The sequence below is a fragment of the Callionymus lyra genome, chromosome 2 (assembly GCF_982586985.1).
Source record: "Callionymus lyra chromosome 2, fCalLyr1.hap1.1, whole genome shotgun sequence".
Taxonomy (NCBI): domain Eukaryota; kingdom Metazoa; phylum Chordata; class Actinopteri; order Syngnathiformes; family Callionymidae; genus Callionymus; species Callionymus lyra.
The window spans coordinates 27,341,548-27,366,301 of NC_141819.1; the positions used below are offsets into that span (position 1 = coordinate 27,341,548).

The 24,754-nt window shown below is 38.4% G+C and overlaps 2 protein-coding genes and 23 non-coding genes across 25 annotated transcripts; 23 read left to right on the forward strand and 2 right to left on the reverse strand.

Moving 5' to 3' along the window:
• Positions 1 to 991: 991 nt before the first annotated feature.
• rad23ab (RAD23 homolog A, nucleotide excision repair protein b) lies at positions 992 to 7,856 on the reverse strand. Its single transcript, XM_087784401.1, has 10 exons — positions 7,647 to 7,856; positions 6,416 to 6,497; positions 5,974 to 6,053; positions 4,778 to 5,196; positions 4,589 to 4,635; positions 4,308 to 4,435; positions 4,096 to 4,234; positions 2,765 to 2,946; positions 2,526 to 2,672; positions 992 to 1,637 (listed from the first exon to the last, which is right to left on the reverse strand). The coding sequence occupies exons 1-10, from the start codon at positions 7,710 to 7,712 to the stop codon at positions 1,524 to 1,526; spliced, it is 1,404 nt and encodes a 467-aa protein (XP_087640527.1). The 5' UTR covers positions 7,713 to 7,856; the 3' UTR covers positions 992 to 1,523.
• A 703-nt stretch (positions 7,857 to 8,559) lies between these two features.
• On the reverse strand, positions 8,560 to 12,452 carry LOC148086220 (calreticulin-like). Its single transcript, XM_087784402.1, has 9 exons — positions 12,289 to 12,452; positions 11,764 to 11,865; positions 11,181 to 11,384; positions 11,023 to 11,117; positions 10,723 to 10,932; positions 9,810 to 9,923; positions 9,580 to 9,723; positions 9,411 to 9,503; positions 8,560 to 9,149 (listed from the first exon to the last, which is right to left on the reverse strand). Exons 1-9 carry the CDS (start codon positions 12,380 to 12,382, stop codon positions 8,937 to 8,939), a joined length of 1,269 nt encoding a protein of 422 aa, XP_087640528.1. The 5' UTR covers positions 12,383 to 12,452; the 3' UTR covers positions 8,560 to 8,936.
• A 2,608-nt stretch (positions 12,453 to 15,060) lies between these two features.
• trnah-gug (transfer RNA histidin (anticodon GUG)) lies at positions 15,061 to 15,132 on the forward strand. Its single transcript has one exon. It is a non-coding gene; the product is annotated as a tRNA-His (tRNA).
• Positions 15,133 to 15,371: 239 nt separating this feature from the next.
• trnah-gug (transfer RNA histidin (anticodon GUG)) lies at positions 15,372 to 15,443 on the forward strand. Its single transcript has one exon. It is a non-coding gene; the product is annotated as a tRNA-His (tRNA).
• Positions 15,444 to 16,605: 1,162 nt separating this feature from the next.
• On the forward strand, positions 16,606 to 16,677 carry trnah-gug (transfer RNA histidin (anticodon GUG)). The gene has a single exon. It is a non-coding gene; the product is annotated as a tRNA-His (tRNA).
• A 236-nt stretch (positions 16,678 to 16,913) lies between these two features.
• trnah-gug (transfer RNA histidin (anticodon GUG)) lies at positions 16,914 to 16,985 on the forward strand. The gene has a single exon. It is a non-coding gene; the product is annotated as a tRNA-His (tRNA).
• Positions 16,986 to 17,224: 239 nt separating this feature from the next.
• trnah-gug (transfer RNA histidin (anticodon GUG)) lies at positions 17,225 to 17,296 on the forward strand. The gene has a single exon. It is a non-coding gene; the product is annotated as a tRNA-His (tRNA).
• A 239-nt stretch (positions 17,297 to 17,535) lies between these two features.
• Positions 17,536 to 17,607, forward strand: trnah-gug (transfer RNA histidin (anticodon GUG)). The gene has a single exon. It is a non-coding gene; the product is annotated as a tRNA-His (tRNA).
• A 239-nt stretch (positions 17,608 to 17,846) lies between these two features.
• trnah-gug (transfer RNA histidin (anticodon GUG)) lies at positions 17,847 to 17,918 on the forward strand. The gene has a single exon. It is a non-coding gene; the product is annotated as a tRNA-His (tRNA).
• Positions 17,919 to 18,156: 238 nt separating this feature from the next.
• On the forward strand, positions 18,157 to 18,228 carry trnah-gug (transfer RNA histidin (anticodon GUG)). Its single transcript has one exon. It is a non-coding gene; the product is annotated as a tRNA-His (tRNA).
• A 238-nt stretch (positions 18,229 to 18,466) lies between these two features.
• On the forward strand, positions 18,467 to 18,538 carry trnah-gug (transfer RNA histidin (anticodon GUG)). Its single transcript has one exon. It is a non-coding gene; the product is annotated as a tRNA-His (tRNA).
• Positions 18,539 to 18,777: 239 nt separating this feature from the next.
• Positions 18,778 to 18,849, forward strand: trnah-gug (transfer RNA histidin (anticodon GUG)). Its single transcript has one exon. It is a non-coding gene; the product is annotated as a tRNA-His (tRNA).
• Positions 18,850 to 19,090: 241 nt separating this feature from the next.
• trnah-gug (transfer RNA histidin (anticodon GUG)) lies at positions 19,091 to 19,162 on the forward strand. Its single transcript has one exon. It is a non-coding gene; the product is annotated as a tRNA-His (tRNA).
• Positions 19,163 to 19,402: 240 nt separating this feature from the next.
• Positions 19,403 to 19,474, forward strand: trnah-gug (transfer RNA histidin (anticodon GUG)). Its single transcript has one exon. It is a non-coding gene; the product is annotated as a tRNA-His (tRNA).
• Positions 19,475 to 20,026: 552 nt separating this feature from the next.
• On the forward strand, positions 20,027 to 20,098 carry trnah-gug (transfer RNA histidin (anticodon GUG)). The gene has a single exon. It is a non-coding gene; the product is annotated as a tRNA-His (tRNA).
• A 549-nt stretch (positions 20,099 to 20,647) lies between these two features.
• Positions 20,648 to 20,719, forward strand: trnah-gug (transfer RNA histidin (anticodon GUG)). The gene has a single exon. It is a non-coding gene; the product is annotated as a tRNA-His (tRNA).
• Positions 20,720 to 20,959: 240 nt separating this feature from the next.
• On the forward strand, positions 20,960 to 21,031 carry trnah-gug (transfer RNA histidin (anticodon GUG)). The gene has a single exon. It is a non-coding gene; the product is annotated as a tRNA-His (tRNA).
• Positions 21,032 to 21,582: 551 nt separating this feature from the next.
• On the forward strand, positions 21,583 to 21,654 carry trnah-gug (transfer RNA histidin (anticodon GUG)). The gene has a single exon. It is a non-coding gene; the product is annotated as a tRNA-His (tRNA).
• Positions 21,655 to 22,200: 546 nt separating this feature from the next.
• On the forward strand, positions 22,201 to 22,272 carry trnah-gug (transfer RNA histidin (anticodon GUG)). Its single transcript has one exon. It is a non-coding gene; the product is annotated as a tRNA-His (tRNA).
• Positions 22,273 to 22,511: 239 nt separating this feature from the next.
• Positions 22,512 to 22,583, forward strand: trnah-gug (transfer RNA histidin (anticodon GUG)). Its single transcript has one exon. It is a non-coding gene; the product is annotated as a tRNA-His (tRNA).
• Positions 22,584 to 23,133: 550 nt separating this feature from the next.
• On the forward strand, positions 23,134 to 23,205 carry trnah-gug (transfer RNA histidin (anticodon GUG)). Its single transcript has one exon. It is a non-coding gene; the product is annotated as a tRNA-His (tRNA).
• A 239-nt stretch (positions 23,206 to 23,444) lies between these two features.
• Positions 23,445 to 23,516, forward strand: trnah-gug (transfer RNA histidin (anticodon GUG)). The gene has a single exon. It is a non-coding gene; the product is annotated as a tRNA-His (tRNA).
• A 239-nt stretch (positions 23,517 to 23,755) lies between these two features.
• On the forward strand, positions 23,756 to 23,827 carry trnah-gug (transfer RNA histidin (anticodon GUG)). The gene has a single exon. It is a non-coding gene; the product is annotated as a tRNA-His (tRNA).
• Positions 23,828 to 24,066: 239 nt separating this feature from the next.
• On the forward strand, positions 24,067 to 24,138 carry trnah-gug (transfer RNA histidin (anticodon GUG)). Its single transcript has one exon. It is a non-coding gene; the product is annotated as a tRNA-His (tRNA).
• Positions 24,139 to 24,378: 240 nt separating this feature from the next.
• On the forward strand, positions 24,379 to 24,450 carry trnah-gug (transfer RNA histidin (anticodon GUG)). The gene has a single exon. It is a non-coding gene; the product is annotated as a tRNA-His (tRNA).
• The last annotated feature ends 304 nt before the right edge of the window (positions 24,451 to 24,754 follow it).

The window sequence follows — 24,754 nt, forward strand, 5'->3', positions numbered from 1 at the left end:
CAGAGTCATGCTTTAAAAAAAAAAACTAAACTTTTCCATGCAACCATCATCACCAGCGACACTCAGATTAAAGTGCCACAAGGTCTGTCCAGAATAACTCCCATCTGTTCCAGTTAAATCGAATAAAGAAACACAGCAACAGCAAAGCACATGCCGGTGGAACTTATTGTTTCGGCTCTAAAATTCCCTTTTGTCCATGTGTAAAGCAAAAAAAAAAAAAAGTTTCTGATTGTGAGAAAATGTTTTTTTTTTAAACTACTCAAACAACCAATAAGGCAGAAACAAACATAAGACGTCATACAGGTGCATAGAAGACATGGAAAAGATTGTGTGATTCAAGAGTTGGATTAGATTAACTCACCCACACATTTGCTAAGTAATTCAACCTCTATTTAAACCAATGAGTGACAACTCAAGTGCTGCTCATCCTACAGAATAGAGCTTCAAGACAAGCAGTGGTTGTCAACAAATGTATGAAATGTTACAGCCATGTTGCAGGTTTCAGATCCCCCGTGTGGTAGTATTCAGGAACAGATTTTTTTTCTCTTAACTCTTTGGATAACACTCGTGTTCGGAAGACAAAGATGCTCATAGGAACTTTGTGCACTCTTGTGGTAGGCTTTTAGATAACATGAATCTAAAAAGTGCTTCTTTTTTTTGAAGAATAAAAAATATTTGAAAGAAATATCATTTCCCTCTTCAACAAATACTGCTCAAATAACTTTGATATGCTACTAACAAAAGACGGACCAGACACAACTAGGACCTTAACAAGTGACAATGATTGTAAAACAATGATTTTAAAATGTTAATTCAACCTGAAAATCCATAGCGTCTCCTGTTATTAGAATGGGTTTTAGGCGCCTTTTGTAACATGTAACAACTTTTTCTTATGATATCTCTGCTAAAAGTAGTTAGAGATAATTGAATCATTTTCTTCCCACTGAGATCCAAAGATAATACAAAATGAAATATAATGATGCAAACCAAATGTTTTTTAGAATGCATATTGAATGTTAATCTTCGATACATCACTTAAATGGAAGCAACATGACTGCTGTCAATCTTAAGCAGTGAAAATGTATCCATTTTCGAGAAATCGTAATTGATCAGATATGCACCTGGAGACATTGAAGCTATCGGACAAAATGACAGCAAAAATCGAAATCACCGTAATGAAACAACTATCTGGTGGAATATATCTTGTGATTTATATACTTTGTGGAACAACTTTATATGGCAAATTAAACATGTTCATTGAGTGTAATGGATTGTGAAGGTGCCATTGGCTGCTAGATTGTGGCGTCTTAGCTTAAAATAAGCAGTAGCAGTACGTGTTGTCATGGCAGCACAGCTTACTCTTAAAGGTTTCACAAAAACACATCTTCAACACCAGGCCACAGTCACGTCTCTGCGTTAAAGAAAAAGTCCTTTGTGTCTACGTTTTTTGCTCCATTATTGGTGGACCAAGTGCCGCACTGTCACCGAGTCCTTTGAGTAGTGATGTCATCAGTGATGGTTGGTTATTCGTCATCCCATGCTTGCTGTAACAGGAAGTTGGCAGCCAGATTTTCATTCTTCTCACAGGCAAAGTAGGCCTGTATGACTAATCCTTCGGGGAATCCCAGAGCTTTTAACTAGATGGAAAAAACACATCAATCATTTTAGTGACAGTCACAATAACATGAACAAACAAAATACAAAGTTTTTAAGAAATTGAGTAACATGTGATGCTCCCACTGTAATAAAGTCATGGAAAATTAATTTTGTTCAGTTTCTTGTAGATGTTTTATGTCTGTTACAATTGACATTACATTTATTTGAACAAAGATAATGCCTTGAAATTGTTCCATGGTTCAATTTATTGATGGTAACGATTTATAATACGACACTGTGATGACCAAAACACAGATATTAGGTAAGACTGTAGTAATTGTCTAATGTTAAGACTTGGTCAAACAGACACTTGAGTTGAGATTGCAAGTTTAAAAGCATTTAAAAAGATTCTTTAGATAGGAACTAAAAGCATGCGTGGACTGACATGCACACAAGTGAGACTATACACTGCCCAAATAAAGTGTGCTTCCTGTTTTATTTTATAATTTAGATGATTAAAAATTGAATTTAACACTGGGTCTGCCAAAATGTTGATATACTAAACACACAAAGACCACAGTGTTCAACAATGTTACCATTATTATTGAAGACTAAAATATCATTCTGTTTAGACTCATCACTTCCTGTTGAAGAAGTGCCAGTTATAGAGTGTTGTTTTTTACATGTCTGTGCAGACGACAATGACAGCTCTCCTTATCCGTTTGACACTTCCTGCTGCATATTATCAGAATTTATCTTCCAATGTGTAGAGCAGGTTGACCATTTCATTGAAGACTGCTTTGCTTATTTTTGCACATTTAAGGATGTGATTTGTGGGCTTCAAACCAACAGAAAGCAGCTCAGAGTCATTTCCAATGTAAATATTGTGCCCCTCGGAACAGACATACCATTAAGGGAGGAGAACTTACTCGATCAATAGCCTCCTTCTCCTGCGGTGTGACCTGGATGTAGTTGGTTTGTTGAGAGCCTTGAGCCTCTGCTCCTTCACCCCCACCGTCTCCCCCGCGAGGCTCATTTAGCATCTGAATGAAACGATCCTGGTGCTGTGTAATTTGCTGGAACACGCAACATTAATGTGGTTTATGAATACACAACATTCAAGTGGGAGAGTGGGAGCTCATATTAGGTGAGAAGAAATGAATCACACCTGCAGCAGTTGTGGGTTTTCTCGACCAAGCTGCTGCAACAAGGTAGGCAGCAGGGCTGGGTTCTGTTGGATAATCTGTCTCATTTGTTGGAACTGAGGTTGATTCCTCAGGAACTCCAAAGGGTTCCCAGGCGAAGTGGCACCTCCACCACTGGAGGGAGTCTGGCTGCCAGAAACAGGGGCTGATGGTGTAAAAAAGAGATGTTTAGTCATGTGTAGCCACTTGCACCTGTGCTCTTCTTCATGCGTAAAAAAAAAAGCTGAGCCAAAAAAGCAAATTATCAGTGTATGTGAAATTTATTTGAAAAGTTTAACTAAAGGATGTGAAAAACGTTGTATTGAGTAAAAAAGCTGCTAACAAACAACTTTGTGCATCCTGCCTTTTTAGATACATGTAAGCTTATTTATCAGCTTAAAGTGTCTTTGCCAAAAGAAGATAAGTAAGTTAATGTTATCTGTAAAGCGTCTTTCTAGACCAGGGTCACAAAGTGCTTTAAAAATCACAAACAATACAGTTAAAATATATAATTTAAAAGGCCAAGACACATAAGACAAACACAGGAGACCCAGAAAATCAGGAAAAAGCAAAAAATAAAAATGTCTTAATATGTTTCTTGAAGGAGTCAGTAGACTCCATCATATGCAGAAGGATAAGAAACTATGTATATATATGAATATGGCAGTTAAACTGAAGCCAGTGTACTTCTAGTGTAACATGTCATGTTCTAGTTCATACACTAATCGCAACTTTTTTTCATCATCTTGATTTTATCTGGTATTTATCAAATATGTGTGCAAACCTTCATCACAGTCCACATAGATGACTCATTTACAAGCTAAATTTTGTGTTTGTGCATGTTCACATCCATTGTACAATAAGTTGTTGTCTTACCACTTGTTTTATGTCAGAGGGATTGGATTTACCTCAATTTTCCAAACACTGCCTTTCTATTGCTTGATTTATTTTTAATTATTGTGTGTCGTGGATTGATACAAAACCTTTGAATCTATCTGCAAAGAAACTCCACGAGGAAAACAGTTGTGGTGGCAAAAAAGAACAACAAAGCAGCGGGTAAAGTCAATACTGCACAGAGTATATATAGAACCTTTAGAAAAAAAAAGTTTCTTACAAAGTAAATTAAAATAAAAAACAAAAAAGTAAAAGGTTTAACAGTGCGTCTTTCCATTTCAAAACAACCTTTTATTAAATGTGCATGAGCATATAATTACATTGTCTGCTTCTAGGTTGGATAGACTTTATTAATCCCTCTGAAGATCTCATGTGACTTTTAAATTGTTTCAATGCCTGTGAGCTTGGATTCTGAACTTACTAGTCGGGGCTGCAGGCGGCTGCTGCTGCTGCTGCGGTGGTGGTGGTGGTGGTTGTGTAGCAGGGGTTGTGGGATTGGATGGGGCGCTGGGTAGGGAAGGTTCAGGAGGCAGTGCTTCACTGGGTTCAAGTGGAACACCCTACATAGACATAAAGTCACTACACACACTGACGGTTTAAACTGATCAGAATTCTAAATAAAAATCAACTCACCGTGAGAAGATACTCAACAGCCCGGTCTGGGTTGTTGTAACTAGCACTGAGAGCAGCAACAACCTGCTCCCGCTCATAACCCATAGACATGATCTCTGACACCAGGTTCATGTAGGCTTGACCTGTCACTTTTGGAGGAGAAGGAACAACAAATAAATATGGACTGACACAAAAATGCCTAGAAATAACAGATAACACAATGACTCATCACGTCACTCAGCATGAGTAACACATCCAAATGTCTATCACAACATTGATCATAAGGAAATAAGATTGTTTACCAAGTATTGACGCCGCCTCTTCAAGAAGACCTTGATCGTCAACAAGGCTTTAAAAAAGAAAAAAGAACATCATGTCACTAAAGAGTGGATTCTTCTTAACAAACTGAATAGATGTTTTAATGCTTAACTGTTAACTGTATCAACAATTAAAAACTTTTTTTTTTATTAAATCAGCATATAGAAAACCACCTTGAAGCTGAGGAGGGCAGGGCAGCAGCAGAGGGCTGATTCTCGGGCTCCTCACTTGGTTTCTCCTCGTCCTTCTCTGATAAAGTTGTCTTCGCATCGGGTTTCACAACCGTAGTGGAGGTGGGGGACGAGGTCGCAGACGTGGTGGGGGACGATGTGGGGGGTGCAGCAGCTGAAGCAGTGTTTGTTGCAGATTTTGAGTCCTGCGCTTCAGCCACAACTGTAGAATCTGAGGAGGTGTTTACAGGAGCCGGAGGGGCTTCAGACGGTGTCTTGGACTCGGGGTCGGGGGCAGGGGTAGGCACAGTGTGTGACGGTGTGGATGGCAGTGTTGTTGGGACAGAGATGGGGGCTGAAGGTGTTGCTGAAGCTGCTGGCGTCTGCTTCGGGGCAGCCTGCGGAGATGGTGCTACTTTTGGCTGAAAGATAAAGCAAATTGAAGAATAAGAAACAAGTGATACATCGCTACTAAAGATAATTTGGCGTATTCAATTCATTACACACTGTTGCTTCAATTCTAGAGCTAAATTGTAAAATGGACAGAATGCAAAAAAAATATTTATTTATTTGAATACATTTTAGAAAAAGTGAAAGTAATGTTTAAACCTAATATATGACACAACATGAATGATAACGAACCGCATTAGTAGTAATGTTGCTCTTTGAAAATGTGCAAGATGAACAAAATTTAGATACAAATAAAACACTTTTTTTTTTTTGCATTGGAAGCGTGTTTAATTTTAAGCATTAAATAGCATTAAAAAGTGACTACTAAAATTTGATGATAAGTTTTTCTTTTGCAGTTACAATGTATTTAACATATTTGAAAATTAACTTTTTATCAAAGCCTTTCTGAACACCTCGAATTGGTAACAAATGTTAAAGGTGTTTTACCTTTCCATGGTTAAACAACATTTACACTTCCATTTTATTGATTGAAATCACAAGACACCAATGATGTTTTCGCTATAATGCATTAGTACATACATTTAAAGTAATAAAATCAACAACATACAGTTGTCTCATCTCATGACATAACATTCCAGATCATACGAATTAGATCAACGGTTTTCTTAATCAGGTTAACTGACCTGATTGTGATTTTCTGATCATTTATATTAAGTGATATTAATGCTGACAATATTACTTCAACTAATTTGTAAAAAAAAACAAAAAAAAACAATCAGAACACTTACCTTTGTCACCATAACAACCACAAAGTTCATGTCATTGATTTTGTATTCTTTAATCGGTGTGTCATCGCATAGGATTTTACCTGTAAGAGCAAAAACAGAGTTATCCTGGGCTGAGTGATTAACCAGAAAACTTCTTGTTGAAATCTTGTTCAATCAATTAAGGTTGAATTCCATAAGTTGATCCTGCAGCCTACGGACCAGGGAGTAATGACCAGCAGGACTGTAAACCTGTGCACCTGTGACATCTATAAGGCCTTGCACATTGGACTGTTCATCCACAATATGTCCCCATAGTCATTTGAAGCTACTCCTTGGAATTGTTAAACTTGTCCTTAAACACTTAAGTATATCTCAGATAAAAAAAGAAACATTAATTTACTTGCATAAGTGAAATTATGGTTACATGCTTTCATCAACATATATGTGTCATCAGTGGTCTCACCTGCGTAGATAAGTTTTTGACCTGCAGGTGGAAATGCATCATTGCCTTTCTCTTCAGCTATTTTCTCCTTTAGGACTTTCACCTGATGAAAAATACAAATAAACATGTTACATTTTTTTGATTGAAACACTACACCATTGTCATAGATCTATGTAAAGATGTCACAAAGTCATCAAATAAATAGGAGGCTTGCTCCAGCCAGTCCTCATGCTGATAAATACATACGACTTATTGTGTGAGAAAAAAAGTGAAACACGTATTACAAATAAATACTTTGAAATGCAAAACCTTCTAATTACTTACCTTCAAAAGAAAAAAAGCACAATAACTGTTGGATTAAATAATTGTTAAAGAGTGTACGAGAAGAAGTTAAAAATAATTTATATTTATTGTTTTCCGGTTTCTGTAAATTGTTTTACAGTTATAAAATAAAGATTAAAAAATGTATAACAGAAGCACAGTATTTGATTTAATTGTTTAACATTTCTTTTAGGGTGAAATAACTGATTTTAATAATAACTGTAAAAGTGACCTAAACAGGTCACGTGCAAATGTCTTCACGTGACGTTAATCTGTCATCTGAGGGTGAACTGATACTTTTGTCAACACAAGTCACTGCGGAATAGCTAACCATTGTATAGCAATATATTCAATTGCTTTGGATGTTTTCATTAAACGGAAACGTTTAGTCGACGGTTAGTCGACGGTGTCTTTTCAGTAGAGAATACAGGAAATCTTAAAATACGATACTATACATGAACTAAACAGACTATGAAAATACTGCACAGTCATTCACTGTGTTGAGTCAATCGCAAAGCAAACAGACACTTATTCCGTTTATTACTTCAATAACAAAGCGAATTTTCGCGTAAAAATAAAAATCTTGTGCAGCAACGATTCATTAAAGAGGCCACACAATACTTTCGATAATAATCTTATAGTATTTTAACTCAAATCGACCCGATTTCGTGTCAATCTCTAGGCTATTATTATGAAGGGGTTTAGTGCTAACTTCCGCTGTTGCCAAAGATGACTGTTCCCCTCGTAAACTCAGGTCATTGTAACACAATCGGCCTGAATTAATGTTTGTCTACTCGAATATTTCTTGTCACAAAGAATAAAACGGCTGTAGAAGATAAAAGTGTGACAGCAGAATGGCAGCAGCTACACGTATGCTACAGCTAACCAGTGCTCCCGGCCTCTGTGTTTACTTCAGCTAACTTCTACTCACCGTCAGTTCTGGGTCAATCTCTATCTTGAACGTCTGCTGCTGGAGAGTCTTCAGCGTTATCAGCATCTTTTCCAAGTGCTCCCTGCAGCAGCCGGGCTCGGATAGTGGGAGAAATGCAGTTGGTGGGATGATAGTCGCTGCTTAGGGTTCTTTATTTCCCAGGCTCTTGGAGTGTGTGACTCAGCTGTCTGAGCATCGCAGCCCGCGGACGCCATCTAGAGAGGCTCCACGCCGTGGTGCCTTCAGGTACCGTCAGAAACTCCGGCGACTATAAAATTGTGATTAAACCTCGGAAAAAATGAATTTATTAAGATGTTATCAAATAATGTTACTTTCATATTGGTATTTGAATAGTCCTTGTGAAATAAAATAAATATGAGAAAGTCTTTTTTGTGTTCATGTTTTTTAATTGTTATCAAGAACAGGGGGCACCGTGGGTCTATTAAAAAATATAAAATAAAACATTTTCATACAATACCCATCTTCGGATTGATCGTTTGATTTTGCTACCATTGCTAACAACTGAATAATCAATGATACGATAACTGTAATTGATCATTCGTATTACATAGATTTAGTTGAGCCTTAGGGTCCCCCTGAAAGAGCGAGATGATGTAGCTGGGAAGAGGAAAGTCTGGGCCTGCCTGCTTAAGACGTGACCCGGAAAGAAGAGACAACTTATTTCAGAAGTGTTTACCAAACCGATGCGTTGGCCTTTAGGTCAAATGGTGCCCTTAGAATAGCTTAAAGTTGTAGAAAGGTAGGTGACCAGTGATTTGGTAAAACCAAAAGCATCTTTTCAGTAAAGAGAGATATGATTCGATTTAGTCAATTGGAAGCACATATTTTATCGTAAATGTAAAGGAAAGGTTGCATGAAAGATAAGTTTAAAAAAAAAAAAAAGGCTCAGGGGTTTGAGAGAAGCAGGAATTTATTCACGTATACTTCAGCACGGCATTCAGGAGACAGCATGGATTGTAATGTCACAGTTTTTCTGGCACACACACTGATTAAATAAATTATAAAAGGGGTCACACTGGATTTGCGCAGTATTCTAGACATCTCAACAGAAGCGGTAATTAACAGAAATTCAGAATAAGGTGGGATAGAGCAGCACACGCGCGCAAACCTTCAACAGAACACAGACAAGAGAGGACACATGTAGACTGCCCAACTCTTGAATAGAAAAACAAATAACAGGGACAGCAACTCGCATCATTTCACTTCCCTACACTCACACGCAGAGTCCACAGGACCTATTCTCTGTTTAATGGAACACCTTGACCTCCTCTACAACTCATCTTTGGGAGTGACATCTTCATCATCCTCCTCCTCATCATCATCCTCCTCCTCCTGCTCTTCCTCATCATCATCTTCACCTTCCTCAACCTCCTCTTCTTCCTCTTCCCCATCCTCCTCTTCAGCAGGTTTGCCCTTCTCTTCCTCCTCTCTGATTTTCCTCTCAATGTCATCCTGCTCCTCCTTCATCTTCTTCTCTGGTTCCTGTTGAAGGAAGCAAATGGACACATTTCATTGGATGCAGTTTGAGATCAAACAATCTAAAAAAAAGAAAAGGAAAGTAAACATTTGGTTGAGCAGGAAGTCAAAGGGTTAAATTGAAGTCATAGTCAAGTGTGAGAAAAGATAATTAAAAATAAAAATGTAAGAAGTAGAGCTACATCCCATTTGGGTGCGTTTGCATACATCAAAGAAAAGGTCACATATAGGTAAATCAGGTTTAATACTTATGCCGGACTCGTTTACCTTAGTGACGCCCCAGGTCTCCTGACCAAACGTTTCTGCTTCCTTGACGTCATCAGTGATAATGAAGTTGTCAAAGATGGTTCCAGATTTAACCTGAGCGGCAGACATGGAGTATTAACAACGTGATAACCATTAAAACACATTCTCCTGTGTAATAGGAAAAACCTACCTGCCACAGATCCAAACCCAGAACTCCAATACTATCAAACTTGTACATGGTGGTGTCATGAGTGTACTCTGGATTGTCAATCTCTGGATGGACCCATGCACCCTTGTAATCTGGGTTGTCTATCTGCTTCGGTTTCCACTCTCCCTAAATATCAAAAGGTTAAGATGATCCGTTTAAACACCAGCTCCGTCATTTGTTCTTTGACTGAAGTACAAAGTAAAATGACTTACTTTGTATTCTGGATTGGTGATCATCGGTGGTTCCCACTCACCATCCATATCCACATCCCAGTCTTCTGGGATCTTGGCATCAGGATCAGGGATGGTCTCTGGTTTGTCCCAGTCCTGGAAGAGGACAATACATTCATTAAAATGTGTTTGCTTAACAGAATATGAGTATATATAGAAAACAACTCTTCTTAAACTAGTTAAAAAGTAGGAGCACATTTCTAAAATAGTAAATCACTTTAGTTTCTGATCTTCCTTCATGATTTTTGGTAGTAGTGAAACAGGTTTAATGAAATAAATCTGAATGATCACCAGAGAGATTGTATGCGAATAGAATGACATTGTTGACTTTCTACATGTAGCTTTTGTAAAACCTGCTCCACGTGTGCTGCAAGAATTCCCAGCACTGACGTGACCTCAGCAGGATACGCATGCGTGACAAGACAGACAAAAGAAAATAAATGCTACAATTGTTAATTATGTTCCATTTTAAACTGATTTTGTTTTACTGTGTTCAACATGTAAAATAGAGTGAAGTGGGGTTCATTCTTCCAGGGTTTTGATGCAAGTACAAACACGTTTCATTCCCTCCCCTTCCCTCACACCCACAAACATGACAAAAGAAAATAAAAATCAAACGTAGTCGTGATATTTAACCATTTGTAGTGTTCTCCAAAATAAATTGCATTCTTCGAACTTAAATTCTTCCTGCTGATCAAGTCAAATTGATTTAATTTTATAGATAAAAAGGCAGAAAAAAAACAGTTTTCAGGCAGAGATGCTGAACTTCACACCCAAATAAAATTATTCCTTAAAGTAGTAAAAGGTCAATTTGTTTCTTTGATGTTGTATTAAATGACTAGTTATAAATCAGAAAGGAACGCTTCTATTGAGCACGCCAAGACTCTCCTCCTACCTCAGTTTTGGCATCTGTGGGGTCGTCGATCGTTACACGGTCATCCCAGTCGCTGGGTTTCTTAGCTTCAGGATCCTTGATCTTCTTTTGAGGCAGCATGTCCCAGTCCTCCTCTAAAGAACCAGACTCTACCTTCTCATTGTCGATCTTCACCTCGTAGGTCTGGTCCGGATTCAGGATCAAGGTGTACAGATGGGTCAACTCATCATCCTGTACAGGTAATACCAGTTGAATGAGTATGATAGAAAAGGTTTAAACAGCTATGTGGAATATTGCAATTAATCAGGACATCAACTCCACCTTGCACTTGATGTCTTTCTTTATGAGGTGATTCTGCCCCTTGTAGTTGAAGATCACATGGACCTTTTTGGTGCTGTAGCCGCAAATGTCAGGTCCTGAAGAGACAAGTCACGACTTTAATCTACAAAAGTATTGACCAGGACAAAAACTTGCCGTACCAAACATGATGTAGTATTGAGAGTCTCCGTGCATGTCGCTCTGATCCAGATCACCAGGAAAGATCTTGACATAACCTCCTCCACAGTCAATCTTCTGCTCGTGCTTGACTGTGAACTGGATGACCAGGGGCTTTCCCTCGTTGCTGAAGGGCTCAAAGCTAGCGGACACGGCATAGAAACGGGCATCCTGGCTGGTTTGTAGGCCTGTCATAAAGGGGGGGGGGGGGAATACAGGGCAATGAAGGCAGTGAGGTGTCTAAAACAATCATGCTGTACTCTAGATTATTTGTTGAATTAGATCAAATGTTTGAAAAATTGAATGACTTTTTCACTCCGGTTAACCAGGATAAACATGTTGGTCTAAACTTGATTTTCCTGCTGAAGCAGCGATCCAGGAAGGCTAAAACTTACAGAAGCTTTTGCCACCTTTGAGCAAGGCTGGATACCTTTTCTATCACAATAAATAGATGAGCCATAATATTAAATAGTTGCAGGATTTCTTTGAAAGTCTAAAAAATATCATTATTTACTACAAAAGTGGACATGCCATATATGTATGGACAGAACCGGACAAGTGACTCACCTTTGTCTGCTTCGGCATCACCGTAGAACTTCCCTGATGTCAATTTCCATTCACCATAGTCAGACTTCTGTTTGGATTGGACCCAGCGGCTCTGCCATCCATCTGAAATTCAAACCAATAACGTTCAGTTGATGTAAATAAATACCTTGATCACACTTCTTAACAGCATGCATCCATTTATATGTGAATAACTGACTGGTGCATCACACGGATAAAGTAAAAGTGAAAGACAGCTGTTGAATCTAATGTCTCAGCTGGACACGAAATAAGGCTAAATAAAAATAAAACAAATCTTTGTTTAACTAGTTGGGAGGAAAAAGAATACAGAAAAGGTTAAAGAAGTCTAAAAAACTACACTTTTAAACTGTAACGAACATGATGCACTAATTTAGACACGTGATTAAAGTAAAAATCATTTCTCATGTCTATGCATTTAAAAGAACAAGAAGTAAACGAGTAAGACTAATAAAAGTTACTGAAACCCCCTCAAGCCGTAAACGTATGGAATATTTAACACCACTTCACCTCCGTCCAGAAACTGTTCCTTGAAGTAGACGGCGGCGTCAATGGTCACCGCAATCGAGGCAAAAACTGCGAGTACGGACACGGGCAGCTTCATGTCGCCGTCTTCTTTGGACCGGTACCGGTGAGCTGGGCTTGTATGGACTGAGAGGAAGTAGAACCCGAGAATTACAACAGAGCCCCCCGTCCTGCACAGATGGCCGCAGCTCATTGGTCGAGCTCGGAGCCAATAAGAGGAGACCACGAGTTATGTTTCGTACAAGTTCGGTAATCATCGGGTTCAGCTCGTCGACACGAGAAGCCGACACTATTTTTATTCATTTTGATAACAGCCTTTTTTTATATATAATCGTGTCAAACGTAATCATGTTTAATAAAACATAGCGACAACATGTAACTCCAATTTTTTTGACATGTTTTCATGATGACTCATTTAGTACTCATGATTACTAATAATTGCACAAAACCTCACAGGTTCCCTCAACCCTAAACTATTTAGATTATACATTTGTGAAATTAATTTACTTATTGTTATTGACATAATTAAATTGTTATTTTTAATGGCTGAAAGATATCAAAGTTGGTGATTCAATATTTCACCATTTCATTGTCTTTTTCTTTCACCGTGATCGTATAGTGGTTAGAACTCTGCGTTGTGGTCGCAGCAACCCTGGTTTGAATCCCGGTTACAGCATTTTTCACTAAATTTGGCGGATTTATTGTTTCAATATTTCAACAACTCATTGCCATTAAAAACAGAGAAGCACCTCTTCAATCCTAGCATTTGACAAACTTTTCTTTACCAAAAAATAACAGCTAACATTCAAACAGTGCCCCATGCTAATCGAAAAAGTAGGAATTTTGTCTTTTTCTTTAAAAAGCTGTTTACGTCTTTGCTATGAATCATGTATTCTGATGGATAGCTCGCCATGATCGTATAGCGGTTAGTACTCTGCGTTGTGGTCGCAGCAACCCTCGTTCGAATCTGGGTCACGGCATTTTTCACTTTACTAAATTTGGCCAAACTATTGTTTCAATAGTTCACCAACTCATTGCCATTAAAAACAGAGAAGCACCTCTTCAATCTTAGCATTTGACAATTTTTTTTAACCAAAAAACAACAGCTTACATTCAAACAGTGCCCCACTGCTAATTGAAAAACTAGGAATTTTGTCTTTTTCTTTAAAAAGCTGTTTACATCATTTCTTTTTGATATGTGTTCTGATGGATAGCTCGCCGTGATCGTATAGTGGTTAGTACTCTGCGTTGTGGTCGCAGCAACCCCGGTTCGAATCCGGGTCCTGGCATTTTGCACTTTACTAAATTTGGCCAAACTATTGTTTCAATATTTCACCAACTCATTGCCCTTAAAAACAGAGAAGCACCTCTTCAATCCTAGCATTTGACAAACTTTTTTTTATCAAAAAATAACAGCTAAAATTCAAACAGTGCCCCCCTGCTAATTGAAAAAAGTAGGAATTTTGTCTTTTTCTTTAAAAAGCTGTTTACATCTTTGCTTTTTGATATGTGTTCTGATGGATAGCCCGCCGTGATCGTATAGTGGTTAGTACTCTGCGTTGTGGTCGCAGCAACCCCGGTTCGAATCCGGGTCAAGGCATTTTGCACTTTACTAAATTTGGCCAAACTATTGTTTCAATATTTCATCAACTCATTGCCATTAAAAACAGAGAAGGACCTGTTCAATCTTAGCGTTTGACAACCTTTTTTTTACCAAAAAATAACAGCTTACATTCAAACAGTGCCCCCCTGCTAATTGAAAAAAGTAGGAATTTTGTCTTTTTCTTTAAAAAGCTGTTTACATCTTTGCTATCGGACGTGTATTCTAATGGATAGCTCGCCGTGATCGTATAGTGGTTAGAACTCTGCGTTGTGGTCGCAGCAACCCCGGTTTGAATCCGGGTCAAGGCATTTTGCACTTTACTAAATTTGGCCAAACTATTGTTTCAATATTTCACCAACTCATTGCCATTAAAAACAGAGAAGGACCTGTTCAATCTTAGCATTTGACAACCTTTTTTACCAAAAAATAACAGCTAACATTCAAACAGTGCCCCCCTGCTAATTGAAAAAAGTAGGAATTTTGTCTTTTTCTTTAAAAAGCTGTTTACATCTTTGCTTTTTGATATGTGTTCTGATGGATAGCCCGCCGTGATCGTATAGTGGTTAGTACTCTGTGTTGTGGTCGCAGCAACCCCGGTTCGAATCTGGGTCACGGCATTTTTCACTTTACTAAATTTGGCCAAACTATTGTTTCAATATTTCACCAACTCATTGCCCTTAAAAACAGAGAAGGACCTGTTCAATCTTAGCATTTGACAAACTTTTTTTTACCAAAAAATAACAGCTAACATTCAAACAGTGCCCCCCTGCTAATTGAAAAAGTAGGAATTTTGTCTTTTTCTTTAAAAACCTGTTTACAGCTTTTCTTTTTAATATGTGTTCTAATGGATAGCTCGCCGTGATCGTATAGTGGTTAGTACTCTGCGTTGTGGTCGCAACAACCCCGGTTCGAATCCATTTTGCACTTTACTAAATTTGGCCAAACTATTATTTCAATATTTCACCAACTCATTGCCATTAAAAACAGAGAAGCACCTCTTCAATCCTAGCATTTGACAAACTTTTCCTTACCTAAAAATAACAGCTAACATTCAAACAGTGCCCCCTGCTTCTCGAAAAAGTCGGAATTTTGTCTTTTTCTTTAAAAACCTGTTTACATCTTTGCTATCAGAGTCCTGTTCTGATGGATAGCTCGCCGTGATCGTATAGTGGTTAGTACTCTGCGTTGTGGTCGCAGCAACCCCGGTTCGAATCCGGGTCACGGCATTTTGCACTTTACTAAACTTGGCCAAACTATTGTTTCAATATTTCACCAACTCATTGCCATTAAAAACAGAGAAGCACCTCTTCAATCCTAGCATTTGACAAACTTTTCCTTACCTAAAAATAACAGCTAACATTCAAACAGTGCCCCCCTGCTAATTGAAAAAAGTAGGAATTTTGTCTTTTTCTTTAAAAAGCTGTTTACATCTTTGCTATCACAGTCCTGTTCTGATGGATAGCTCGCCATGATCGTATAGTGGTTAGTACTCTGCGTTGTGGTCGCAGCAACCCCGGTTCGAATCCGGGTCACGGCATTTTGCACTTTACTAAATTTGGCCAAACTATTGTTTCAATATTTCACCAACTCATTGCCATTAAAAACAGAGAAGGACCTGTTCATTCTTAGCATTTGACAACCTTTTTTACCAAAAAATAACAGCTAAAATTCAAACAGTGCCCCCCTGCTTCTCGAAAATGTTGGAATTTTGTATTTTTCTTTAAAAACCTGTTTACATCTTTTCTTTTTGATATGTGTTCTGATGGATAGCTCGCCGTGATCGTATAGTGGTTAGTACTCTGCGTTGTGGTCGCAGCAACCCCGGTTCGAATCAGGGTCACAGCATTTTTCACTTTACTAAATTTGGCCAAACTATTGTTTCAATATTTCACCAACTCATTGCCATTAAAAACAGAGAAGGACCTGTTCATTCGTAGCATTTGACAACCTTTTTTACCAAAAAATAACAGCTAAAATTCAAACAGTGCCCCCCTGCTAATTAAAAAAGTAGGAATTTTGTCTTTTTCTTTGAAAACCTGTTTACATCATTGCTTTCTGATATGTGTTCTAATGGATAGCTCGCCGTGATCGTATAGTGGTTAGTACTCTGCGTTGTGGTCGCAGCAACCCCGGTTCGAATCCGAGTCACGGCATTTTGCACTTCACTAAATTTGGCCAAACTATTGTTTCAATATTTCACCAACTCATTGCCATTAAAAACAGAGAAGCACCTCTTCAATCCTAGCATTTGACAAACTTTTCCTTACCTAAAAATAACAGCTAACATTCAAACAGTGCCCCCCTGCTAATTGAAAAAAGTAGGAATTTTGTCTTTTTCTTTAAAAAGCTGTTTACATCTTTGCTTTTTGATATGTGTTCTGATGGATAGCTCGCCGTGATCGTATAGTGGTTAGTACTCTGCGTTGTGGTCGCAGCAACCCCGGTTGAATCCGGGTCACGGCATTTTGCACTTTACTAAATTTGGCCAAACTATTGTTTCAATATTTCACCAACTCATTGCCATTAAAAACAGAGAAGGACCTGTTCATTCGTAGCATTTGACAACCTTTTTTACCAAAAAATAACAGCTAACATTCAAACAGTGCCCCCCTGCTAATTAAAAAAGTAGAAATTTTGTCTTTTTCTTTAAAAACCTGTTTACATCATTGCTTTTTGATATGTGTTCTGATGGATAGCTCGCCGTGATCGTATAGTGGTTAGTACTCTGCGTTGTGGTCGCAGCAACCCCGGTTCGAATCCGGGTCACGGCATTTTGCACTTTACTAAATTTGGCCAAACTATTGTTTCAATATTTCACCAACTCATTGCCATTAAAAACAGAGAAGGACCTGTTCATTCGTAGCATTTGACAACCTTTTTTACCAAAAAATAACAGCTAACATTCAAACAGTGCCCCCCTGCTAATTAAAAAAGTAGAAATTTTGTCTTTTTCTTTAAAAACCTGTTTACATCATTGCTTTTTGATATGTGTTCTGATGGATAGCTCGCCGTGATCGTATAGTGGTTAGTACTCTGCGTTGTGGTCGCAGCAACCCCGGTTCGAATCCGGGTCACGGCATTTTGCACTTTACTAAATTTGGCCAAACTATTGTTTCAATATTTCACCAACTCATTGCCATTAAAAACAGAGAAGCACCTCTTCAATCCTAGCATTTGACAAACTTTTCCTTACCTAAAAATAACAGCTAACATTCAAACAGTGCCCCCCTGCTAATTGAAAAAAGTAGGAATTTTGTCTTTTTCTTTAAAAAGCTGTTTACATCTTTGCTTTTTGCTATGTGTTCTGATGGATAGCTCGCCGTGATCGTATAGTGGTTAGTACTCTGCGTTGTGGTCGCAGCAACCCCGGTTCGAATCCGGGTCACGGCATTTTGCACTTTACTAAATTTGGCCAAACTATTGTTTCAATATTTCACCAACTCATTGCCATTAAAAACAGAGAAGGACCTGTTCAATCTTAGCATTTGACAACCTTTTTTTTTACCAAAGACTAACAGCAAAAATTCAAACAGTGCCCCCCTGCTAATTAAAAAAGTAGAAATTTTGTCTTTTTCTTTAAAAACCTGTTTACATCATTGCTTTTTGATATGTGTTCTGATGGATAGCTCGCCGTGATCGTATAGTGGTTAGTACTCTGCGTTGTGGTCGCAGTAACCCCGGTTCGAATCCGGGTCACGGCATTTTGCACTTTACTAAATTTGGCCAAACTATTGTTTCAATATTTCACCAACTCATTGCCATTAAAAACAGAGAAGCACCTCTTCAATCCTAGCATTTGACAAACTTTTCCTTACCTAAAAATAACAGCTAACATTCAAACAGTGCCCCCCTGCTAATTGAAAAAAGTAGGAATTTTGTCTTTTTCTTTAAAAACCTGTTTACATCTTTGCTTTTTGCTATGTGTTCTGATGGATAGCTCGCCGTGATCGTATAGTGGTTAGTACTCTGCGTTGTGGTCGCAGCAACCCCGGTTCGAATCCGGGTCACGGCATTTTGCACTTTACTAAATTTGGCCAAACTATTGTTTCAATATTTCACCAACTCATTGCCATTAAAAACAGAGAAGGACCTGTTCAATCTTAGCATTTGACAACCTTTTTTTTACCAAAGACTAACAGCAAAAATTCAAACAGTGCCCCCCTGCTAATTAAAAAAGTAGAAATTTTGTCTTTTTCTTTAAAAACCTGTTTACATCATTGCTTTTTGATATGTGTTCTGATGGATAGCTCGCCGTGATCGTATAGTGGTTAGTACTCTGCGTTGTGGTCGCAGCAACCCCGGTTCGAATCCGGGTCACGGCATTTTGCACTTTACTAAATTTGGCCAAACTATTGTTTCAATATTTCACCAACTCATTGCCATTAAAAACAGAGAAGGACCTGTTCATTCTTAGCATTTGACAACCTTTTTTTTACCAAAGTCTAACAGCAAAAATTCAAACAGTGCCCCCCTGCTAATTAAAAAAGTAGGAATTTTGTCTTTTTCTTTAAAAAGCTGTTTACATCTTTGCTTTTTGATATGTGTTCTGATGGATAGCTCGCCGTGATCGTATAGTGGTTAGTACTCTGCGTTGTGGTCGCAGCAACCCCGGTTCGAATCCGGGTCACGGCATTTTGCACTTTACTAAATTTGGCCAAACTATTGTTTCAATATTTCACCAACTCATTGCCATTAAAAACAGAGAATCACCTCTTCAATCCTAGCATTTGACAAACTTTTCCTTACCTAAAAATAACAGCTAACATTCAAACAGTGCCCCCCTGCTAATTGAAAAAAGTAGGAATTTTGTCTTTTTCTTTAAAAAGCTGTTTACATCTTTGCTTTTTGATATGTGTTCTGATGGATAGCTCGCCGTGATCGTATAGTGGTTAGTACTCTGCGTTGTGGTCGCAGCAACCCCGGTTCGAATCCGGGTCACGGCATTTTGCACTTTACTAAATTTGGCCAAACTATTGTTTCAATATTTCACCAACTCATTGCCATTAAAAACAGAGAAGGACCTGTTCAATCTTAGCATTTGACAACCTTTTTTTTTTACCAAAAAATAACAGCTAAAATTCAAACAGTGCCCCCCTGCTAATTGAAAAAAGTAGGAATTTTGTCTTTTTCTTTAAAAACCTGTTTACATCTTTGCTATGAGAGTCCTGTTCTGATGGATAGCCCGCCGTGATCGTATAGTGGTTAGTACTCTGCGTTGTGGTCGCAGCAACCCCGGTTCGAATCCGGGTCACGGCATTTTGCACTTTACTAAATTTGGCCAAACTATTGTTTCAATATTTCACCAACTCATTGCCATTAAAAACAGAGAAGGACCTGTTCAATCTTAGCATTTGACAACCTTTTTTTTTACCAAAAAATAACAGCTAAAATTCAAACAGTGCCCCCCTGCTAATTGAAAAAAGTAGGAATTTTGTCTTTTTCTTAAAAAAACTGTTTACATCTTTGCTATCAGAGTCCTGTTCTGATGGATAGCCCGCCGTGATCGTATAGTGGTTAGTACTCTGCGTTGTGGTCGCAGCAACCCCGGTTCGAATCCGGGTCACGGCATTTTGCACTTTACTAAATTTGGCCAAACTATTGTTTCAATATTTCACCAACTCATTGCCATTAAAAACAGAGAAGGACCTGTTCAATCTTAGCATTTGACAACCTTTTTTTTTTACCAAAAAATAACAGCTAACATTCAAACAGTGCCCCCCTGCTAATTGAAAAAAGTAGGAATTTTGTCTTTTTCTTTAAAAACCTGTTTACATCATTGCTTTTTGATATGTGTTCTGATGGATAGCTCGCCGTGATCGTATAGTGGTTAGTACTCTGCGTTGTGGTCGCAGCAACCCCGGTTCGATTCCGGTTCATGGCATTTTGCACTTTACTAAATTTGGCCAAACTATTGTTTCAATATTTCACCAACTCATTGCCATTAAAAACAGAGAAGCACCTCTTCAATCCTAGCATTTGACAAACTTTTCCTTACCTAAAAATAACAGCTAACATTCAAACAGTGCCCCCCTGCTAATTGAAAAAAGTAGGAATTTTGTCTTTTTCTTTAAAAAGCTGTTTACATCTTTGCTATGGGATGTGTATTCTCATGGATAGCCCGCCGTGATCGTATAGTGGTTAGTACTCTGCGTTGTGGTCGCAGCAACCCCGGTTCGAATCCGGGTCACGGCATTTTGCACTTTACTAAATTTGGCCAAACTATTGTTTCAATATTTCACCAACTCATTGCCATTATAAACAGAGAAGCACCTCTTCAATCTTAGCATTTGACAACCCTTTTTTTTACCAAAAAATAACAGCTAAAATTCAAACAGTGCCCCCCTGCTTCTCGAAAAAGTTGGAATTTTGTCTTTTTCTTTAAAAACCTGTTTACATCTTTGCTTTTTGATATGTGTTCTGATGGATAGCTCGCCGTGATCGTATAGTGGTTAGTACTCTGCGTTGTGGTCGCAGCAACCCCGGTTCGAATCAGGGTCAAGGCATTTTGCACTTTACTAAATTTGGCCAAACTATTGTTTCAATATTTCACCAGCTCATTGCCATTATAAACAGAGAAGGACCTCTTCAATCCTAGCATTTGACAAACTTTTCTTTACCAAAAAATATCAGCTAAAATTAAAACCAGTGCCCCCTGCTTCTCGAAAAAGTTGGAATTTTGTCTTTTTCTTTAAAAACCTGTTTACATCTTTGCTATGGACCATGTATTCTGATGGATAGCTCGCCGTGATCGTATAGTGGTTAGTACTCTGCGTTGTGGTCGCAGCAACCCCGGTTCGAATCCGGGTCACGGCATTTTGCACTTTACTAAATTTGGCCAAACTATTGTTTCAATATTTCACCAACTCATTGCCATTATAAACAGAGAAGCACCTCTTCAATCTTAGCATTTGACAACCTTTTTTTTTACCAAAAAATAACAGCTAAAATTCAAACAGTGCCCCCCTGCTAATTGAGAAAAGTAGGAATTTTGTCTTGTTCTTTAAAAACCTGTTTACATCATTGCTTTTTGATATGTGTTCTGATGGATAGCTCGCCGTGATCGTATAGTGGTTAGTACTCTGCGTTGTGGTCGCAGCAACCCCGGTTCGAATCCGGGTCACGGCATTTTGCACTTTACTAAATTTGGCCAAACTATTGTTTCAATATTTCATCAACTCATTGCCATTAAAAACAGAGAAGGACCTGTTCAATCTTAGCATTTGACAAACTTTTTTTTAACCAAAAAATAACAGCTAACATTCAAACAGTGCCCCCCTGCTAATCGAAAAAGTTGGAATTTTGTCTTTTTCTTTAAAAACCTGTTTACATCTTTGCTTTTTGATATGTATTCTGATGGATAGCTCGCCGTGATCGTATAGTGGTTAGTACTTTGCGTTGTGGTCCCAGCAACCCCGGTTCGAATCCGGGTCACGGCATTTTGCACTTTACTAAATTTGGCCAAACTATTGTTTCAATATTTCACCAACTCATTGCCATTATAAACAGAGAAGCACCTCTTCAATCTTAGCATTTGACAACCTTTTTTTTTACCAAAAAATAACAGCTAAAATTCAAACAGTGCCCCCCTGCTAATTGAGAAAAGTAGGAATTTTGTCTTGTTCTTTAAAAACCTGTTTACATCATTGCTTTTTGATATGTGTTCTGATGGATAGCTCGCCGTGATCGTATAGTGGTTAGTACTCTGCGTTGTGGTCGCAGCAACCCCGGTTCGAATCCGGGTCACGGCATTTTGCACTTTACTAAATTTGGCCAAACTATTGTTTCAATATTTCATCAACTCATTGCCATTAAAAACAGAGAAGGACCTGTTCAATCTTAGCATTTGACAAACTTTTTTTTAACCAAAAAATAACAGCTAACATTCAAACAGTGCCCCCCTGCTAATCGAAAAAGTTGGAATTTTGTCTTTTTCTTTAAAAAGCTGTTTACATCTTTGCTTTTTGATATGTGTTCTGATGGATAGCTCGCCGTGATCGTATAGTGGTTAGTACTCTGCGTTGTGGTCGCAGCAACCCCGGTTGAATCCGGGTCACGGCATTTTGCACTTTACTAAATTTGGCCAAACTATTGTTTCAATATTTCACCAACTCATTGCCATTAAAAACAGAGAAGGACCTGTTCATTCGTAGCATTTGACAACCTTTTTTACCAAAAAATAACAGCTAACATTCAAACAGTGCCCCCCTGCTAATTAAAAAAGTAGAAATTTTGTCTTTTTCTTTAAAAACCTGTTTACATCATTGCTTTTTGATATGTGTTCTGATGGATAGCTCGCCGTGATCGTATAGTGGTTAGTACTCTGCGTTGTGGTCGCAGCAACCCCGGTTCGAATCCGGGTCACGGCATTTTGCACTTTACTAAATTTGGCCAAACTATTGTTTCAATATTTCACCAACTCATTGCCATTAAAAACAGAGAAGCACCTCTTCAATCCTAGCATTTGACAAACTTTTCCTTACCTAAAAATAACAGCTAACATTCAAACAGTGCCCCCCTGCTAATTGAAAAAAGTAGGAATTTTGTCTTTTTCTTTAAAAAGCTGTTTACATCTTTGCTTTTTGCTATGTGTTCTGATGGATAGCTCGCCGTGATCGTATAGTGGTTAGTACTCTGCGTTGTGGTCGCAGCAACCCCGGTTCGAATCCGGGTCACGGCATTTTGCACTTTACTAAATTTGGCCAAACTATTGTTTCAATATTTCACCAACTCATTGCCATTAAAAACAGAGAAGCACCTCTTCAATCCTAGCATTTGACAAACTTTTCCTTACCTAAAAATAACAGCTAACATTCAAACAGTGCCCCCCTGCTAATTGAAAAAAGTAGGAATTTTGTCTTTTTCTTTAAAAAGCTGTTTACATCTTTGCTTTTTGCTATGTGTTCTGATGGATAGCTCGCCGTGATCGTATAGTGGTTAGTACTCTGCGTTGTGGTCGCAGCAACCCCGGTTCGATTCCGGTTCATGGCATTTTGCACTTTACTAAATTTGGCCAAACTATTGTTTCAATATTTCACCAACTCATTGCCATTAAAAACAGAGAAGCACCTCTTCAATCCTAGCATTTGACAAACTTTTCCTTACCTAAAAATAACAGCTAACATTCAAACAGTGCCCCCCTGCTAATTGAAAAAAGTAGGAATTTTGTCCTTTTCTTTAAAAAGCTGTTTACATCTTTGCTATGGGATGTGTATTCTAATGGATAGCCCGCCGTGATCGTATAGTGGTTAGTACTCTGCGTTGTGGTCGCAGCAACCCCGGTTCGAATCCGGGTCACGGCATTTTGCACTTTACTAAATTTGGCCAAACTATTGTTTCAATATTTCACCAACTCATTGCCATTAAAAACAGAGAAGCACCTCTTCAATCCTAGCATTTGACAAACTTTTCCTTACCTAAAAATAACAGCCAACATTCAAACAGTGCCCCCGTGCTAATTGAAAAAAGTAGGAATTTTGTCTTTTTCTTTAAAAAGCTGTTTACATCTTTACTATGGGATGTGTATTCTAATGGATAGCCCGCCGTGATCGTATAGTGGTTAGTACTCTGCGTTGTGGTCGCAGCAACCCCGGTTCGAATCCGGGTCACGGCATTTTGCACTTTACTAAATTTGGCCAAACTATTGTTTCAATATTTCACCAACTCATTGCCATTAAAAACAGAGAAGCACCTCTTCAATCCTAGCATTTGACAAACTTTTCCTTACCTAAAAATAACAGCTAACATTCAAACAGTTCCCCCCTGCTAATTGAAAAAAGTAGGAATTTTGTCTTTTTCTTTAAAAAGCTGTTTACATCTTTGCTATGGGATGTGTATTCTAATAGTTAGCCCGCCGTGATCGTATAGTGGTTAGTACTCTGCGTTGTGGTCGCAGCAACCCCGGTTCGAATCCGGGTCACGGCATTTTGCACTTTACTAAATTTGGCCAAACTATTGTTTCAATATTTCACCAACTCATTGCCATTAAAAACAGAGAAGCACCTCTTCAATCCTAGCATTTGACAAACTTTTCCTTACCTAAAAATAACAGCTAACATTCAAACAGTGCCCCCCTGCTAATTGAAAAAAGTAGGAATTTTGTCTTTTTCTTTAAAAACCTGTTTACATCTTTGCTATGAGAGTCCTGTTCTGATGGATAGCCCGCCGTGATCGTATAGTGGTTAGTACTCTGCGTTGTGGTCGCAGCAACCCCGGTTCGAATCCGGGTCACGGCATTTTGCACTTTACTAAATTTGGCCAAACTATTGTTTCAATATTTCACCAACTCATTGCCATTAAAAACAGAGAAGGACCTGTTCAATCTTAGCATTTGACAACCTTTTTTTTTACCAAAAAATAACAGCTAAAATTCAAACAGTGCCCCCCTGCTAATTGAAAAAAGTAGGAATTTTGTCTTTTTCTTAAAAAAACTGTTTACATCTTTGCTATCAGAGTCCTGTTCTGATGGATAGCCCGCCGTGATCGTATAGTGGTTAGTACTCTGCGTTGTGGTCGCAGCAACCCCGGTTCGAATCCGGGTCACGGCATTTTGCACTTTACTAAATTTGGCCAAACTATTGTTTCAATATTTCACCAACTCATTGCCATTAAAAACAGAGAAGGACCTGTTCAATCTTAGCATTTGACAACCTTTTTTTTTTACCAAAAAATAACAGCTAACATTCAAACAGTGCCCCCCTGCTAATTGAAAAAAGTAGGAATTTTGTCTTTTTATTTAAAAACCTGTTTACATCATTGCTTTTTGATATGCGTTCTGATGGATAGCTCGCCGTGATCGTATAGTGGTTAGTACTCTGCGTTGTGGTCGCAGCAACCCCGGTTCGATTCCGG